Consider the following 16,040-nt stretch of genomic DNA (forward strand, 5'->3'; position numbering starts at 1 on the left):
GTACTAGCCTGAACAATTCACTGGAAACGGAGGCTCGCGGCCCAAAAATGTTTCAAACCAACTCACCAAATCCCTTGCGTTTTCCATCAGCCCTTCATATAGATGCTCTTCCAGTTACCTGCACTTCCTAATTCAAACAAATCCCCTCACCTGGGGTATAACCTAGCTTTGAATTTTAGTCTAAATACTACCAAGCAGGATATCAACAAATTACTCTGCAGCCTCTGCGCATGAGCGACCGTAACCTACTTTTGTGTGATTGGTGGATCTGCAATGGAGGTCATCGACCGATGCAGACACAAAATAGTAGACTTCGCAGAGTAACTGAATGAAAGGGGCCTTCAGAACAACTACAGATTATTAGTCGGTGTAAATACAGTAACGTTACAGTAATTTCAATGGTTTTGTTTTGTTTATAACTACTTCCTGACTTTCATTTGGAATTTTTCCATATAAAAAGAACTTCAAAATAAAATACACAAGTATTACATGTGAAGTAAAATAAATATTTTATTAGGATATAGTGACTTTATTACATTTTCGAAGACAATCTTTCTTGTGAAAGATTTCTACAGTAGATGTAATATGTTCACATTGAACAAAATCTGAGAACCACATTCAACAACACTTTAGCTTTTAACTTCCAAAATATATTCACTTAAGCCTGATAATGGGCATAGTTTTTTTTTGATATACATACAAGTATAGCAAGAAACTAAACAATATTAACCACAAACCAAATGAACTTTGCTCCAGTAATTCCAATCACAGTGCTTTTCAGTAATAATACTGGCATTCTAGATTTATTCCTTTCCCTATTCCTTGAACACAAAATTTAGCAAAGCAGAACAAAACATTAAACAAAAAACCAAGAATTATTTGCTGAAGTAACAACAACAAATGGATAATGGCTGGAAGAACTGTGGCACACTCATCAAGTAGGTAAGGCTTCAGGAAGAGGGTTTATGTAATCAAGTTTAGGTTAGGCAAAGCTCTATATCATCATTAGGGCTGATGCTGAGGAGTAGATGTTGAGGGCTGCTAAAGAAAAGTTAATCATTTTTAGATATAATGGTTCACACAAGAGCGTTCACTAGCAAATGTTCAGAATCAGACATCAAACTGGGAGAAGATACCTTGGTTTTTTGAATATCTTTGGTCTCACAGCAACTCGTCCTCCACAACATCATCAACACTTCCTGATATAGAGGCAGCTTCTGAGGTGCAAGGAAACACTCAAGTTAACAATGACTGTAACAGCAGCTTCAACTCTTTTTGTTTATCCACCATGGTACAAAAGCTTGACTGAGAGTCATAGTGACACCGTTCCTTTGTTTCACTATGTTATATTCCCTGATTTGTTAGAGATAAACTACAAATTGCACTGAATACAAGCATTTGGAGTATTAGGGTCAAGTTAATTGATCCTAACCAAAATGTATATTGTTGTATTCATTTCTTCTTGAGACACTTTAGAAAGTTGATTTAACAGAACTGCATTCCTGTTAATTTTCCACCACATGGGGGCATACACTACCTCTCTGTAGGTTTAAGAAGTGTCCCAAGTCAAGTATCTGATCCAATGTGGACATCACTTGGATATTCTGTTGTATTTAGAAACCTAGATAACATTTTTACTTCAACATACAATCCCAGTAACATAAGGGTACGAGGGTTACTTCATGATCGCTTAAACATAGTCACTGGCAAATCTACAGTTCCATGACAGAACTCACCTGATAAACTAATACAGGAAAGACTGAGCTCTGATGATGCTCCTATTACATCATCCTGTTGGAAGAATAAAAGTGATTAGCCGCTGTTAAACAGTCCTCCAAACTTTCAGAACAGAAGTAAGGGGATTACCTAATCTCTCAGGCATAAAGATAAGTTAAAATAATAATAATAAAAAATGACAGAGTACCTTGTCGGATACAGTTGGACAGAGATTAATATACCTGACGAGCACACCCAAGAAAACTAGAATGCTAGAATTGCATACCAATAATAAGAAGCAAAATTCTTTATTATTCTTTTATTAATTTCTTCCTTCACATACAGAAGTTCATATAAACTCATCATGTGCATGAATGTCATTGTAATTCTGGACTTGACTGATGATTTCTTTTAGCTGTTCTTTTTACAAGGGTGGAATAATCATACAGCATATATATTTTATGACATTAAAAAACAAAAATTGGGTCCATCATTTGGAATTCATTTTGGATATTCTCTAATCTTCAAAAGGTAAGAATTATACATATAGTGTCAAATATAAACATACACTCTCACTAATATTTGGTTAAATGTCTCTTAGCAAGTTGTACCTCGTTTAGTAGCCATCAATAAGCTTCTGGCATAATTCTGGCAGTTAGTTGCTGATTTGAGTCAAAGAATTTGAAGTTAACCCTCATTTTCAACATTCAATCCAATTTGTGCAACAGTACCACTGGCACAGTGCAGTATAAAGGTACATCAGACCGAGATGAAGTCCCTGTTGCAGGAACCTACAGTGCAGCACTAAGGATCTGGATTTGATCCTGATGAGATGCATGAGGAGCCTAGTCCGGAATTACCCAGTAGTAATAGTCCAAATGGTACAGGTGGAATGGGCCCAGCCAGCTAGAAGACTAAATGGCATCAGTCTTGCAGCCATGACTCTGCAAATCATGGCTGCAAGTCAGGGTTGTTGTCAGTCAGTGGAGGTTAACTGAGGGAGTCTGGATTCCCAAAAATGAGAATTCCACAATCATCCAGCAGTTTTGATCTATCTCTCTGTTCAGTGTTGATTTTTCCAGGATTTTTTCCTGCTGGCTTACTGAGGTCCTGTTCAAGATTAAGTATATTGATACCCTATTTTTGTCCAGGAAGAAGTAAGAGACGCTGGAAGACACGAAAAGCAGAATCAGTAACTTACCAGCATCATCTGCAGACAGCCAAGATTGCAGCCCTCTTTTTTTCCATTCAAATCTTCATGGAAGATAACGGCATAGCCCAATCGTATAAGCTCCTCTCCAACATCCACAGTCTTTTTTACATGATATACACATGGAAAGAGGAGACAGGGTAAAGGACAAACCAAACACAGGCTTATTAAAGTCTTATTATTAAGAAATAAAATCCTATCTAACCTTGCCCTCACTGTTGTCATAGAGCTTGACACTGGGCCATGAGGAGATTTCCGAGTGAGAGTAGCTGCACAGTTTGGCCTGCAGGGGTCTCCAAGAGGCACAATATGTCAGCCTCTCAAACTGATCCAGGGCTTCCTCAGTCCAAACCCCTCCTGCATGACAGGTTGATGGAGGAAAGAGACTGAAATAATCAAGAATTCAAGAATAATGCACTGCAGAATACTAAAAGACCTAAGGGCGTCAGTACATCCTCTGCATTGATTGTGCCACCGTAACATCATCGCACAGTCAGTTTTATTTATGTTCCCCAGTAAGATAAGTCTGAGTGATATAGCGAATGTAGTTTTTTCACTTATGATGGTTAAAATGGCTCTATTGTAACCATCGAGTATAAACTGCCATGGTAATATTAAGCTGTCTGCAGTTTTTTTTCTCACACATGCTATAAATGCATCACTAATCCCACCTCCCAACCAGAAATTTTTCTACCTGGCACACTGCGCTGAGCATGCGTGTTTATATACTACCAAATAGGTAAAAATATGGTGACAGTGAGAGTCTCAGACAAGCAAGGAAATGAGACTGTAACTGAACAGGAGCCAGACAAGATAGTTCCAAAGAGAAACAGCACTGGATCAATAAATCTGGCAGTGGTTTGGATTTCGCAAAGAGGATGTCGAACCTAAATGCGGAACGTGGTATTTAGTACTAGTGGAAATGTGGTCACATGTCCCCGGGCTTCACTCAAACCTGAAGCTGTTGACAGGCTTGTGTTTTTGGCACAGAGCTTACACACCTTAAACACAGATGAGAGCGTTCTTGTTCAGGAGTAATAAAGTCACAATCCCTGATTATACGTTAGCTTCTGTGAATTTTTTTACCACTTTGCGTGGTGTGTTTTGTTGTTTAAAATCTAGAACAGATTGCCCACCCCTGATCTAAATAATGATCGCGCTATCTCAGTCCACGAGGGCCGGTGTCCCTGCAGGTTTTAGATCTCACCTTGGGTCAACACACCTGAATCACATGATTAGTTCGTTACCAGGCCTCTGGAGAACTTCAGGACATGTTGAGGAGCTAATTTAGCCATTTAAATCAGCTGTGTTGGTTCAAGGACACATCTAAAACCTGCAGGGACACCGGCCCTCGTGGACTGAGATTGCCCACCCCTGATTTAGATGGTTTTGAGATGCTCTAATACCTGTGATAGGACTGTTCTTGTTCTGTTTTTTTTTTTTTGCAGGCACTGTCTGAACTTGGAACCGTTTTCCATTTTACCACTTTTTGTTGTTTAAACTTCTTAGCACATATAGAGACAATAGTTCTGAGATGCTCTGATACCTGTGACAGTTTTTGGTCAATGGTTTTTATAGACACTAACTACACTTTTGTTTCTGTAGGTCATCACATTTTACAGTTTTTATATGTTATAAGCACAGAGAACACCTTTTTAATTTCAATTGTTTTAAATTTGACTCTTGCTTAATTTTTTTGGTTAAAGGGTTAGTGTTGACCACAGAAAGAGACATACTGTGAGAATATTGTCATTTGTGAAAAACCTCTGTGTGCAACTGATGGTTAAAAAATGGTTAAAATAAAACATATTTTTGGCTATATCACAACACATGATATATATCATGTGTTGTGATATATATCATGTGTTGTGATATACAATACACGATATATATCATGTGTTGTGATATACAATACACGACCAGACGAAAGAAATGGCCAAAATGGTAATGCCAGTGGATGTGATATGAATTTTATTGCACGACACAGCGTGACAGGAGGTAAGCAGTGGCCATAAAAGTGCCTTATGTCCTCATGTACCAGCAAGTGTGTGACAAAGTGTGTATAAGTATATGTGTGTGTGTTTGGGAAAGAGTGTGTATGTAATGCTGGGCATACACTGTGCGATTTTTGGCTCATTTTGAACCGATTTTTCAGTCGTGCGACCGTTTTGGTGATAGGCCCGAGTTTCGCCTTCATCGTGTGTCGTGCATCGTGTAGTATACGTGGGGTAACGAGAAGCGATTAACACCTCAGGACCAGCTCCTCATCATCAATCGCTTGGTCGTAAGAAAATCAAACCTGTTTGAAATCCTGTCGGCCGTCGTGAGGGTGTCACCGCAGCCTCTCACACTGCGCACGCGCAAACACAGAAATGAAAGTGAAAAGACAGAGCAGCACGGCAGTGCAGCGTGTGATCTGGACACAAGCAATGGAGGCACAACTTGTAGAACTTTGGCAAGCTCATCTGAGTCTTTTCAATGTGGCCTCACAAAATTATCACAACCACAACAACCGTGAAAATAGTTGGATGGACACTGCTGCTCAATCACAGCTGCCTGATCAACGTTTTTCATTAACAATTTAGCAAAGTTGATGGTGGTGGTGTGCGTGTGACTGTGTGACTGAAAGACAGAGAGGGAGAGAGAGGGAGAGCGAGCGACAGATTTTCTATTATAACCTTCATGTTACAGAGGCACAGTGTGAGCACTCAGGTCGCATCAGAGCATCGGGCCATATAGTGTGAGACCCTGCATCGTGACCACCGAACCTCTAACCCCTGCGAGTCAATCGTGCAGTTTGAGCAGAAGCTGAATAACGCAACTGAAAAAAATTGCACAGTGTATGCCCAGATTAAGAGAGAGGAGCAAGAGTGTGTAAGAGAGAGGAACAGGGAGTGAAAAGGTAAGAGACAGTGAGTAAATGAGCAAGTGAGAGAGAGAGAAAGACAGTCATTGTCAAGATGAGAGCTTTACCTTTTGGCTTCACTCCTGCTAAGCTGCACTCAATAGCTTGAAATGGTAAACTGAGGAAGTCGCTCCTGAAAATTGCAGCATATGCAAAAGCTGTTAATAAGTCATGTCCTTTTTTTATCCATATTACATCCAACATTATACAGTGTGCAGTAGCAGTATGTCACATCAAGTTCTTCGAAAGTTCGATGAAGAAGTGTACAAAGCAACACTCACTGCATGAGCTAACATAAAAATGCAGAATTTAAAATTGTGTGCTCTTCAAAATCAGTAACTCACCAGCCTCCTCTGAAGACAGCCAGAAACATTTGTCTCATGCTGATATGATGGTCACAAACAACAAAACTGCTCTTGTGCAAGGTTATCTTGTTTCTTTGTAATACTTCAATAAAAGCATTGCTGTTTGTAACCAATTTCAAAGTAATGTGTTACTCTTATCATTATAATCATCACATCTGTGAGAGAAGATTTTAAGATAAATTTTTCCCCTGCTCCCACTCGAGCAGTTGAACTGCCTCACTCTAACCTCCAACATTCCGTCCCATACACACCCATTATAAATCTGAAACGGGTAAAGAAAACCATGAAATCTAAACTGGGGCTGAAGAAAAAGTATAACAGATATTAAAAAGATAAATACAAGCTGAATAGTTCAATGTCTTGGCTTCATTTTAAAGTTTGAATGGTGGCTCTAGGCCAACGTATGTGGAAGTAGTTAGAGTTGAAAGACGAGTAAGTTGAATGAGGATTTGAAGATTCTCCCATTGAAATACATTGTACATTTTTGTTGAATAAAGTTGAATAATTTAAAAAACTATAAAAGTTAAACATGAGAAAAATACAAGCACACATGTCCAAAAGAAGAGGAATCTAACGGTGGTTGAATGGTTTTTCTAAGTTGAACGGTATTGAACGAGATAGCGACCAAAAAACGTACGGAAGATGTAAAGTAGAAGAACAATACTGTGGATACTTAATCAGCATCCACACTAATTATCACCTATTTAGTGTAACGGAATACAGTTCCTCATATTTTGTATTTTAAATACATAATGCCGGTACATGTATTCCATTACTCCCCAACACTGCAGACACATATGCACACAGACACACACACACACAACCCCGTTCAGCTATCTTAGTGAGGACCCTCATTGACATAATGCTTTCCCTAGCCCCTTACCCTAACCTTAACCATTAAAAATGAATGCCTAACCCTAACCCTTACCCTAAACCTAACCATAACCTAATTGTAACCCTGACACTAAAACCACATTTTGAGCCTCAAAAATGCCTTTAAATGCCTTCAAAAATGTGAGGACCGAGTTGTGTGTCCTCACAAGTGACTGCTGGTTCTCACAAGTATAGTAGAATGCAGATTTCGGTCCTCACAAAGATAGCTAGACAGGAACACACACACACACACACACACACACACACATCCTGATGCCTTCTGACAACTCACCTGGCAGTACCATAGGCACACTCAAAATTTCTTTAGAAATTTTCCTTTATTAGTTATAATTAAAATTTAAAGAGAAGTAATGTTCTTATTCTCAATTATTAATAATATTTTGTAATACATTAATATAGCACAAAAATAGATATACATAGCGCGAGCTTTGCACAAAAATAGCTGGTAGTAACATCCTTCAAACAGCTACTTTTTACTTTCTTACTTGTACATTTCAAAGCCGTCAAAGCCTTTTTCTTTTTGTTGTAATTTTGTTTTTTATTTAAAAAGATGCAAAAGCAATACAAAATACATCTTATAGTTATTTCAATAGGTCCTTTTCAATTTTCTTTGTGTGCATAAATTCCAAAACAAATAGATCAAACACATGAACTAGGGTGCTTACAGTTTTAAAATTTCCCATTAACCCTTTAAGACCTACCATAGAACCAAGTCCGCCAGAGCTTATCTTTATATTTTTACATGCTGTAGTGCCATTTTTGGGAGCATTTCAAGTTGCTATACATCAATACAACCATTATAGCCCAAACCTTAATAATATGTATGTATTAAGTGCATAATAACTACACAAATTGCAAAAAAGTGACTTCTGCTTCCAGCCGATGGAGTAAGTAGCAGCGAAAGGCAGCTCCGCCAAGTTTTTTGATTATCCAAACCTCCTGGGACACATATTCAAAGATTTTAATCAAGACACAGCTGTACAAACTTCTCCTGAACAAAACTAGTCATGAAGAGTAGTCGGAAATACACACAAAAAACTTTGTCGTCAATTTCTGCTACACCTGGCGGCGAAGAGCAACAACACGACATGGCGGACGAGAATTCACCAATCTCCGTGAGGATCCTTCGGAGCGAACTGCAAGCCTACCACAACGGTATGATGAATGATATCAAAACACAGATAGAGAATATGCATGAAAACATACGCAAGGACATTTCCTCGCTAAGAGAAGAAGCTAAAGCGGACACCAATAAGCTTCGACATGAGCTCTCACAGAAAATAGAGACACTGCACGAAATTCATGCAGAAACAGCAAGTATACAGAAGGAAATGGAACGGGCCCCCTGCGATGCTACAGACAGATTAACAGCCTTAGAAAAAGATCAGGAGACCCTAAAGAAAGATTACAACAAACTACACGACAAACGCCTGGATTTAGAAAACAGAAGCCGTAGAAAAAATCTGCGTGTGGTGGGCATTAATGAGGACGCAGAGGGGGGAAACCCCAGCCGTTTCATGGCAGAGTTTTTCTCAGAAGTGCTCGGGAAAGAAAACGGTGACTCATTTACTATAACAGACCGAGCCCACAGGACCCTCACCCCGAAACCACGGACAGGAGAGCTCCCAAGAGCCATGATAAGGGCAAGGGATAGATTCTGCAACTGTCCAGGGAAAAAGGCTGCCTTTTCTACAAAGGATCACCTGTACACATCTTCCCTGACATGAACCCCGAGGTCAGCAAACTTCGTGCGACATTCAACCCCGTGAAAGGGAAACTGCGGAATGCTGGGATCCCGTACAGTCTGTACTATCCCGCGAAGCTGATTATAACAGTGAACAACATCAAGCACTCATTCACAGATCCACGTGAAGCAGAGAAGTTCGTCAGTATCCACATCCAGAGCCCAGCCACATCTACTGACAAGGAGGGATAGTTGGTGCCATCTCTACAAACAACATGACCCAGGAGGGAATAGTATATAATAATAGACAATCTTAAGGAGTTTAGTGGTAAGTCTGATGTCTACAACCCATAAAAAGCTGGACAAAAATTGTTTTTCTTTTCTTTTCTTTTCCATTTGCAGCTCAGTTTCGCTGCAAATAAAGAAGGGGTTCAGGTTTGAGTTCAAGGGGATGTTCTTTAGTTTAGTTCAAGAAAGTTGTGAATTTCAGAGGATCACATCTAGAAAGCTCAGAGTAAGATCCATTAACCAATCACTAACAGTTAGTAACTATTGGCACCTCTACTGAAGGAACGCCACAAAATCTTGTCAAATTTGTAACATGGAACTGTAGGGGACTCAGAGGACCAGTGAAACGAGGAAACATTTTAGCTCACTTAACCTCCTAGGACCTGGCGTCCACATATGTGGACATCACATTTTGGGTTGTCTAGACCTAAAAACACGAATTTTTCTCTACAAGGGCTTGATATCCACTTACGAGGCCATTCTACTGCCACTGTTCTATCAAAATTTTAAATGAATATCCTCATATGTGGATCTCATTTTTGTCAGAAACAAAAATCAGGTAAAAAAAAAAAAAAAAAATCTGGCAATTTTTTGTTTTTACATTCATGAGGTCCCAATATGCCCAAATATCAAAGAGAAATTAAAAATGCATGCCATGGAAGAGTTCGGGTCTCAGGAGGTTAAAAAAAGTAAATGCGGATATAATCTTTTTGCAAGAAACGCATCTAAAAATACAAGACCACAACAGATTACGTTGCAAATGGATAGAACAAATATTTCACTCTACGTTTAATGCAGGAAGCAGAGGCACAACTATACTAATCCAAAAAACAGTACCATTTACTGCAGCAAAAATATTTCCAGACGCTCAAGGTAGATATATTATTGTAACTGGCAAACTTTATGGTCATTTAGTTACATTAGTAAACATTTACGCTCCAAATGTGGACGACGAGCAATTTATACGGTCGATAATATCAAAGCTACCGGATATCGATACTCACCAATTAATCATAGGAGGTGATTTTAACTTTGTGTTGAATACAGACCTTGATAGATCATCAAGTAGACCAGTCAAAATATCTAAATCGGCAAAAGCCATCCAGGAATTTATGGGAAATTATGGAATAATTGACCCATGGAGAGCTCAAAATCCTAATGTGTGACAATATTCGTTTTATTCTCCAGTCCACCAGACATATACCAGGATAGACTTCTTTTTAATCGATTCTAAATTTCTACCATCAGTAAAACACTGTGAATACGGCACAATAATGTTATCGGATCACAGCCCCCTTCTCTTGCAATTAGCCCTCGGGTACAATCATACAACAAAGATATGGAGATTTGATAATAGTCTATTATCAAATAAACAGGAGAAAGACGAAATTAAGAATCAAATTGATTTTTATCTGTCAATTAATAACACTCCAGATATCACAAGGTCCACCTTGTGGGAAGCACTAAAAGTGTATATTCGGGGGCAGTTGATTTCATGGAAGAGTCTGATAAATAAACAACAAATAGAAGAAGAAAGTCGTATAAAAGACAAAATACAGGAAGTAGACAGACAACACACGGTGCTGCCCTCAACAGTCTTGCAGAAACTGTCCCTGCAAGCTGATTTAGAATTGATGTATACTGCAAGAACAGTCAAGCTTCTAACCAAGACAAAATATAAATATTATGAACAGGGGGAAAGAATGGGTAAAGTTCTAGCACAACAAATCAAGAAACAAGCAGCAACAAGAATGATTACAGAAATTCGTACCAGCACGGGACAAATAACGAGGGACCCAAAGGAGATAAATAGCACATTCAAAAGTTTCTACGCAGACTTATACACCTCAGAATCAAAAAAGAACCCCACACTTTTTGAGATGTTCTTTAACAAGTTTAATGTACCTACAATCAACTCAGAAAAAGTAGAACTCGAAAAACCCATAACTATACAAGAGATACAGCAAGCAATAAATAATTTGCAAAACTCTAAGGCTCCTGGACCAGACGGCTATACTTCAGAATTTTACAAGGCCTTTAAAGACCATATTTCACCCCTGTTGCTAGAAGTATATAATGAGGCGCTGGACAAAAAAGCCTTACTGCCAACTCTCTATCAGGCAAGCATCTCTTTGATCTATAAAAAAGAAAAAGACCCTTTAGACCCGGCTTCATATACACCAATCAGTTTAATTAATGTAGATAATAAGATACTTGCAAAGATTTTAGCAACACGCCTGGAAACAGTTCTGCCAACAATTACGTCTCAAGACCAAACAGGATTTATTAAAGACAGGCAGTTGTTTTTTAATATTAGAAGACTACTAAACATTATCTATACGTAAGACAAGCATAATCCAAACCCTGAAATTTTACTTTCCTTAGATGCGGAGAAGGCCTTTGACAGGATCAAGTGGGATTATCTCTTCTTGACCCTGCCCAGGTTCGGATTAGGCCCTAAATTTATTTCTCTGGTTAAACTACTATACGTCCAACCAAAAGTGTCGTACAAACAAACAATGTCCACTCTGACTATTTCGATCACCTCTGCTTTTTGCATTAGCTATTGAAAACCCTTAGCTCTTCTACTGCGTTCAACAGACGAATATACGGGGATTAGAAGGGGAAAAGCAGAACATAAAGTTTCGCTATATGCAGATGATTTACTACTGTATATCTCTAACCCTGCAAAATCAGTCCCAGTCATCATGGAGATTTTGCAAAACTTTGGAGAAGTGTCAGGGTACAAATTGAATTTATCCAAAAGTGTGTGGTTTCCAGTCAACTCTAAAGCAATAGGAAACCCAAGTAGCTTCAACACCTTACCTTTTAGAGTTTCTAATCAGTTCCAATATCTTGGAATAAATATCACTCAGGATTATTGTGGCTTATTTAAACATAATCTTTCTAAATTATATGATGAAAGCAAAAATAACATAGACAAATGGATTAATCTACCGATTTCACTAGCAGGAAGAATAAACATTGTTAGAATGAATATTCTTCCCAAATTCTTATTTTTATTTCAGTGTGTCCCTACTGTGATTAATAAAGCCTTTTTTTTAATAAATTAGACTCCTTAATATCCTGTTTCATATGGAACAGAAAGAACCCAAGAATCAAGAAGAGCTATCTGCAGAGACCGACATGTCAGGGAGGGATGGGGTTGCCATGCTTCCGTCTTTATTATTGGTCATGTAATGTTCGTTCCATGTCGTTTTGGTTGAGCACTCGGGGGGCCGACTGGACAACGATGGAAAGTGAAAGTTGTTATCCCTCCTCATTAGAAGCTATGATCTATTCAGCTCTCCCTATCCCTAGACACGACCTTAAGAATCCTGTAATCTCTCATACAATTAAAATTTGGACTCAGATAAGGAAACATTACGGGTGGAATGAAGCCTCCATACTATCTCCACTCATGAATAACGCAACATTCACACCATCACTTTCAAACATCCCATTTCTCCAATGTAACCTTAAGGAGCTGCACTCAATAAAGGATTTATTCATCAGTAAGGTTTTTCCCACATTCCAGCAATTGCAAGAAAAAATTAACTTGCACAGTAATGACTTCTTCAAATACTTACAGATCAGAAGCTCTGTAAGGAGTCATTTTCCATCCTTTCCAGATCGACCCCCAGACTCTACCTTAGATAACCCACTCAAAAAAGGACTAATAACAAAAATTCACAATGCATGGTCACAACTGGATGGAACTACCACGCTTGATCATCTGAAAGAGGCCTGGCAGAATGACCTTGGTATGAGAATCACAGATAGTCAATGGACAAAAGCCCAAGAAAATGTAAACTCTTCCTCTGTTTGTAATTATCATGGACTCTTACAGTTTAAAGTGCTAGATAGACTCCATTTATCAAAGTTGAAACTGTCAAAAATGTTCCCCAATGTAAACTCGTCCTGCGAAAGATGTAAACAGCAACCTGCTTCACTGGCGCATATGTTTTGGAATTGTCCCTGTATAACAACATATTGGAACTAGAAAGTGCATTTTCTGAAGAAACTGCAGTGTGAATGCTTGAATCTGAATGTATGCACTGAAATGAATTAATTGCTGAACTTAAGTTAAAAATGTTGAATGAGATGAAAAATACAGAAATTGTCGCCTGAAAACAAAAGTGCTGAACTGCTAAAAGCTAAAATCCACAGAGAAGAAGTTGGAAAATAGTTGAAAATGTTTTTAATTGTAAATTAGAAAAACCTAAGAAATGAGAAAAGAAAATTTTGACTCAGAAAACATCTGAATGAATATTAAAAGTTCATATTCTTTGAATCACTGAATGACTAAAATGTGATTCCTCAACTTAGATCCACACAGTTTACAAGGTTTACATCTCTGAGCTCTGAAAGACACTCTGTTGGAAAGAGAAGAACGATGCCTACGTTTTGAGGGTAAAATGATGGCTGTAGAGCAAACACTGTGGACACAGCAGCAGTTGAAAGAGAAGTGTTTAAGATGAATCTTGGCACAGTGAGAGACAGAGTTCGTTAGGCAGGCAGGTGTGAGCCTGGTTGCTATAGTGACTGCACCCAATGGCTCCATACACACGCTCACAGACATGCACCTCACTTTTGCTGCTTAAAATGAACAGAAAAGTCAGCCCGAAACAAATCGCTCCCAAATGAAAAGTACACGTCGTATTGACAAAATTCTTTCACCGTGAGCGCCAGCAATGTCTAGTCTACTGAATTCTCAGTTTTCATGCCTGTGGAGTTTATTATATGGACGTGGTGACAGTGGAAAGACACCATGCTCTTCTGATTTTCAAACGAACCTTCTGAGCCATTTTAACATTAGAGTCTATGGAAGAGTTGGAGGGACGAGGCTGTGCATTGGTGACATTTATGAAAGAACCATAACACCTAGTACAGTAGTAAACACATTGGATGAAAGAGGACAGCGATGGCTACGTTTTGAGGGTAAAATCATACCTGTAGACGAAACGCTGCGGACACAGCAGCAGTTTTAAGAAAATATTTTAAGATTAACCCTCAGAGTCTGCTCAAAATCACTACCCTTTCAGCTTGTTCGTGGCCAAAAATGGCCACCTACAGATTAGGTCTGTAATTTTTATTATTTTTGTTTTTTTGCCATTTTTTTTGCTTAAAGCTTTTAATTAACTTCAGTTCTTTCCATAAATATAAATTAATTATTACTTTTTTATTTTTTAACCCTTTAAACACCAGTTTGTTTGTCCACTGCACCAGCTGGACGACAACCTCAAATCTCGCAATTTTATATAATTGCATTGCTACTGAAATTTCTTGTATTATTAATAGTAGAGTCTGGGGCATATAATTGATTCACATCAACATTGATTATAATGCATTGTTATTTTAGTGCAGAGGGAGCAAAAACATAAAAACTCCCTCTCAGCTTGTTCGTGGCCACAAATGGCCACCCCTTGTTTACATTTACAAAATGCTATAAAATTCATATATATTAAGAAAAATGTCCAGTTTTTTTTACATGATTTTTTAGATTAGCATCAGGGCTGTTCATGAAAATCAAAATTTCATTAAAATTCTAAAATTTAACCCTTTAAATACCAGTTAGAGCACATAATCATAACGACTCATAAATAGAGAAAATCATAAAATCCCAGTTTTTTTCTAAATAATACATGCCATCTGATTTATTTATTAACCATGATGAAGGTTAGATGCATAGCAATAATTAACAGCATCAATGACATTTATGCATCTTTGTTTTTTGTGCCGTGACAGAAAAACAAAAAAACTCCCTCTCAGCTTGTTCGTGGCCAGAAATGGCCACCCCCTGTTTACATTTACAAAATGCTATAAAATTCATATATATTAAGAAAAATGTCCACTTTTTTTGACTTGATTTTTTATATTAGTATCAGTGCTGTTCATCAAGACCAAAATTTCAATCAAATTCATAATTTTAACCCTTTAAATACCAGTTAAATCACATAATTTTAATGATTTACATAGGGATAAAAGCATAAAATCCCCATTTTTTTTCTAAATAATACATGCAAACTGATTTATTTTCTAACTATGATGGAGGCTAGATGCATAGCAATAATTAAAAGTATCAATGAGTTTTATGCATCTTTGTTTTTTTGTGCAGTGAGAGAAAAAGAAAAAAAAATCCCTCTCAGCTTGTTCGTGGCCAAAAATGGCCACCCCCTGTTTACATTTACAAAATGCTATAAAATTCATATATATTAAAACATTTTTCTACTTTCATTGACTTGATTTTTTAAATTAGCACCGCTTCTAGTCATAAAAACCAAAATATAATTCAAATTCTGATATTATACCCTTTGAATACCAGTCAGATTATGTATTATTATAGTAAAAATAGTAATAAAGTTCACATCTTTTAGCATATAAATGGTGAAACCTAATATGTTTTTTATCATCATTGCAGGTCAGTAACAATAACTGTTACAATGATTTATTTTTACTTTATTTATTTATTTATTTATTCTTTCTTTTTTTTTGGGGGGGGGGGGAATGAATGGCCAAAAGCAATGTCACACATGGTGTGTTAGTGGCCAGAAAGGCAATTTAATGACCAAATAATCCCTGCAATCACCAATAAAATGATCAAAATTTATATTCCAGTATCTGTGTGCTTCTGTGTGCATCCTCATTAGCAGCAAGATGTACTAACTACATTAGAGTGGTTTTTGTAGGCACACTTTCTACACCTGGTTCAAGGGGCTGCTGTTCGGTTCCTTTCACGCATCCTTTGTTCCCCATCACCGACTGCTGGTTCCTTGTGTGTTGCTGTCAAAAGAAGCATATTCCTCCGTTGCTTTGGCATGTGGGATATTGCTGTGGTAGTTTTGGTGAAGCCAAAGACAGACAACAAAATCTTCCTCTGTTGCAACTGGAGGAGCTGAGGAGGAAGCTCTGGGTTGTTTCCCCTCTGCCGGTTTTCATCTGAGGAGTTCCTCTGCCAATGTGACTGAAGGAAAGACG

At 38.0% G+C, this 16,040-nt stretch overlaps 2 protein-coding genes across 8 annotated transcripts in view; both read right to left on the reverse strand.

Moving 5' to 3' along the window:
• The window catches only part of mbtd1 (mbt domain containing 1), a 29,824-nt gene extending 29,591 nt beyond the window's left edge, over positions 1-233 (reverse strand). For all 4 annotated transcript variants that reach the window (XM_063481730.1, XM_063481728.1, XM_063481729.1 and 1 more), the window contains exon 1: positions 67-233. In XM_063481730.1, coding sequence (XP_063337800.1) covers positions 67-87 — 21 coding nt within the window. In that variant the 5' untranslated portion in view covers positions 88-233. The remainder of the gene's footprint in view (positions 1-66) is intronic.
• A 333-nt stretch (positions 234-566) lies between these two features.
• tdrkh (tudor and KH domain containing) overlaps positions 567-16,040 on the reverse strand; it is a 38,729-nt gene continuing 23,255 nt past the window's right edge. For 2 of the 4 annotated variants that reach the window (XM_063481732.1, XM_063481733.1), the window contains exons 9-14: positions 5,900-5,964; positions 3,132-3,283; positions 2,918-3,028; positions 1,737-1,791; positions 1,137-1,217; positions 567-1,041 (exon numbers count right to left, since the gene is read on the reverse strand). In XM_063481732.1, the coding sequence (XP_063337802.1) occupies positions 1,162-1,217; positions 1,737-1,791; positions 2,918-3,028; positions 3,132-3,283; positions 5,900-5,964 (439 nt within the window). In that variant the 3' untranslated portion in view covers positions 567-1,041; positions 1,137-1,161. The remainder of the gene's footprint in view (positions 1,042-1,136; positions 1,218-1,736; positions 1,792-2,917; positions 3,029-3,131; positions 3,284-5,899; positions 5,965-16,040) is intronic. The other 2 variants (XM_063481734.1, XM_063481735.1) reach the window with 2 other exon arrangements.

The sequence above is a fragment of the Pelmatolapia mariae genome, linkage group LG8 (assembly GCF_036321145.2).
Source record: "Pelmatolapia mariae isolate MD_Pm_ZW linkage group LG8, Pm_UMD_F_2, whole genome shotgun sequence".
Classification (NCBI taxonomy): Eukaryota; Metazoa; Chordata; class Actinopteri; order Cichliformes; family Cichlidae; genus Pelmatolapia; species Pelmatolapia mariae.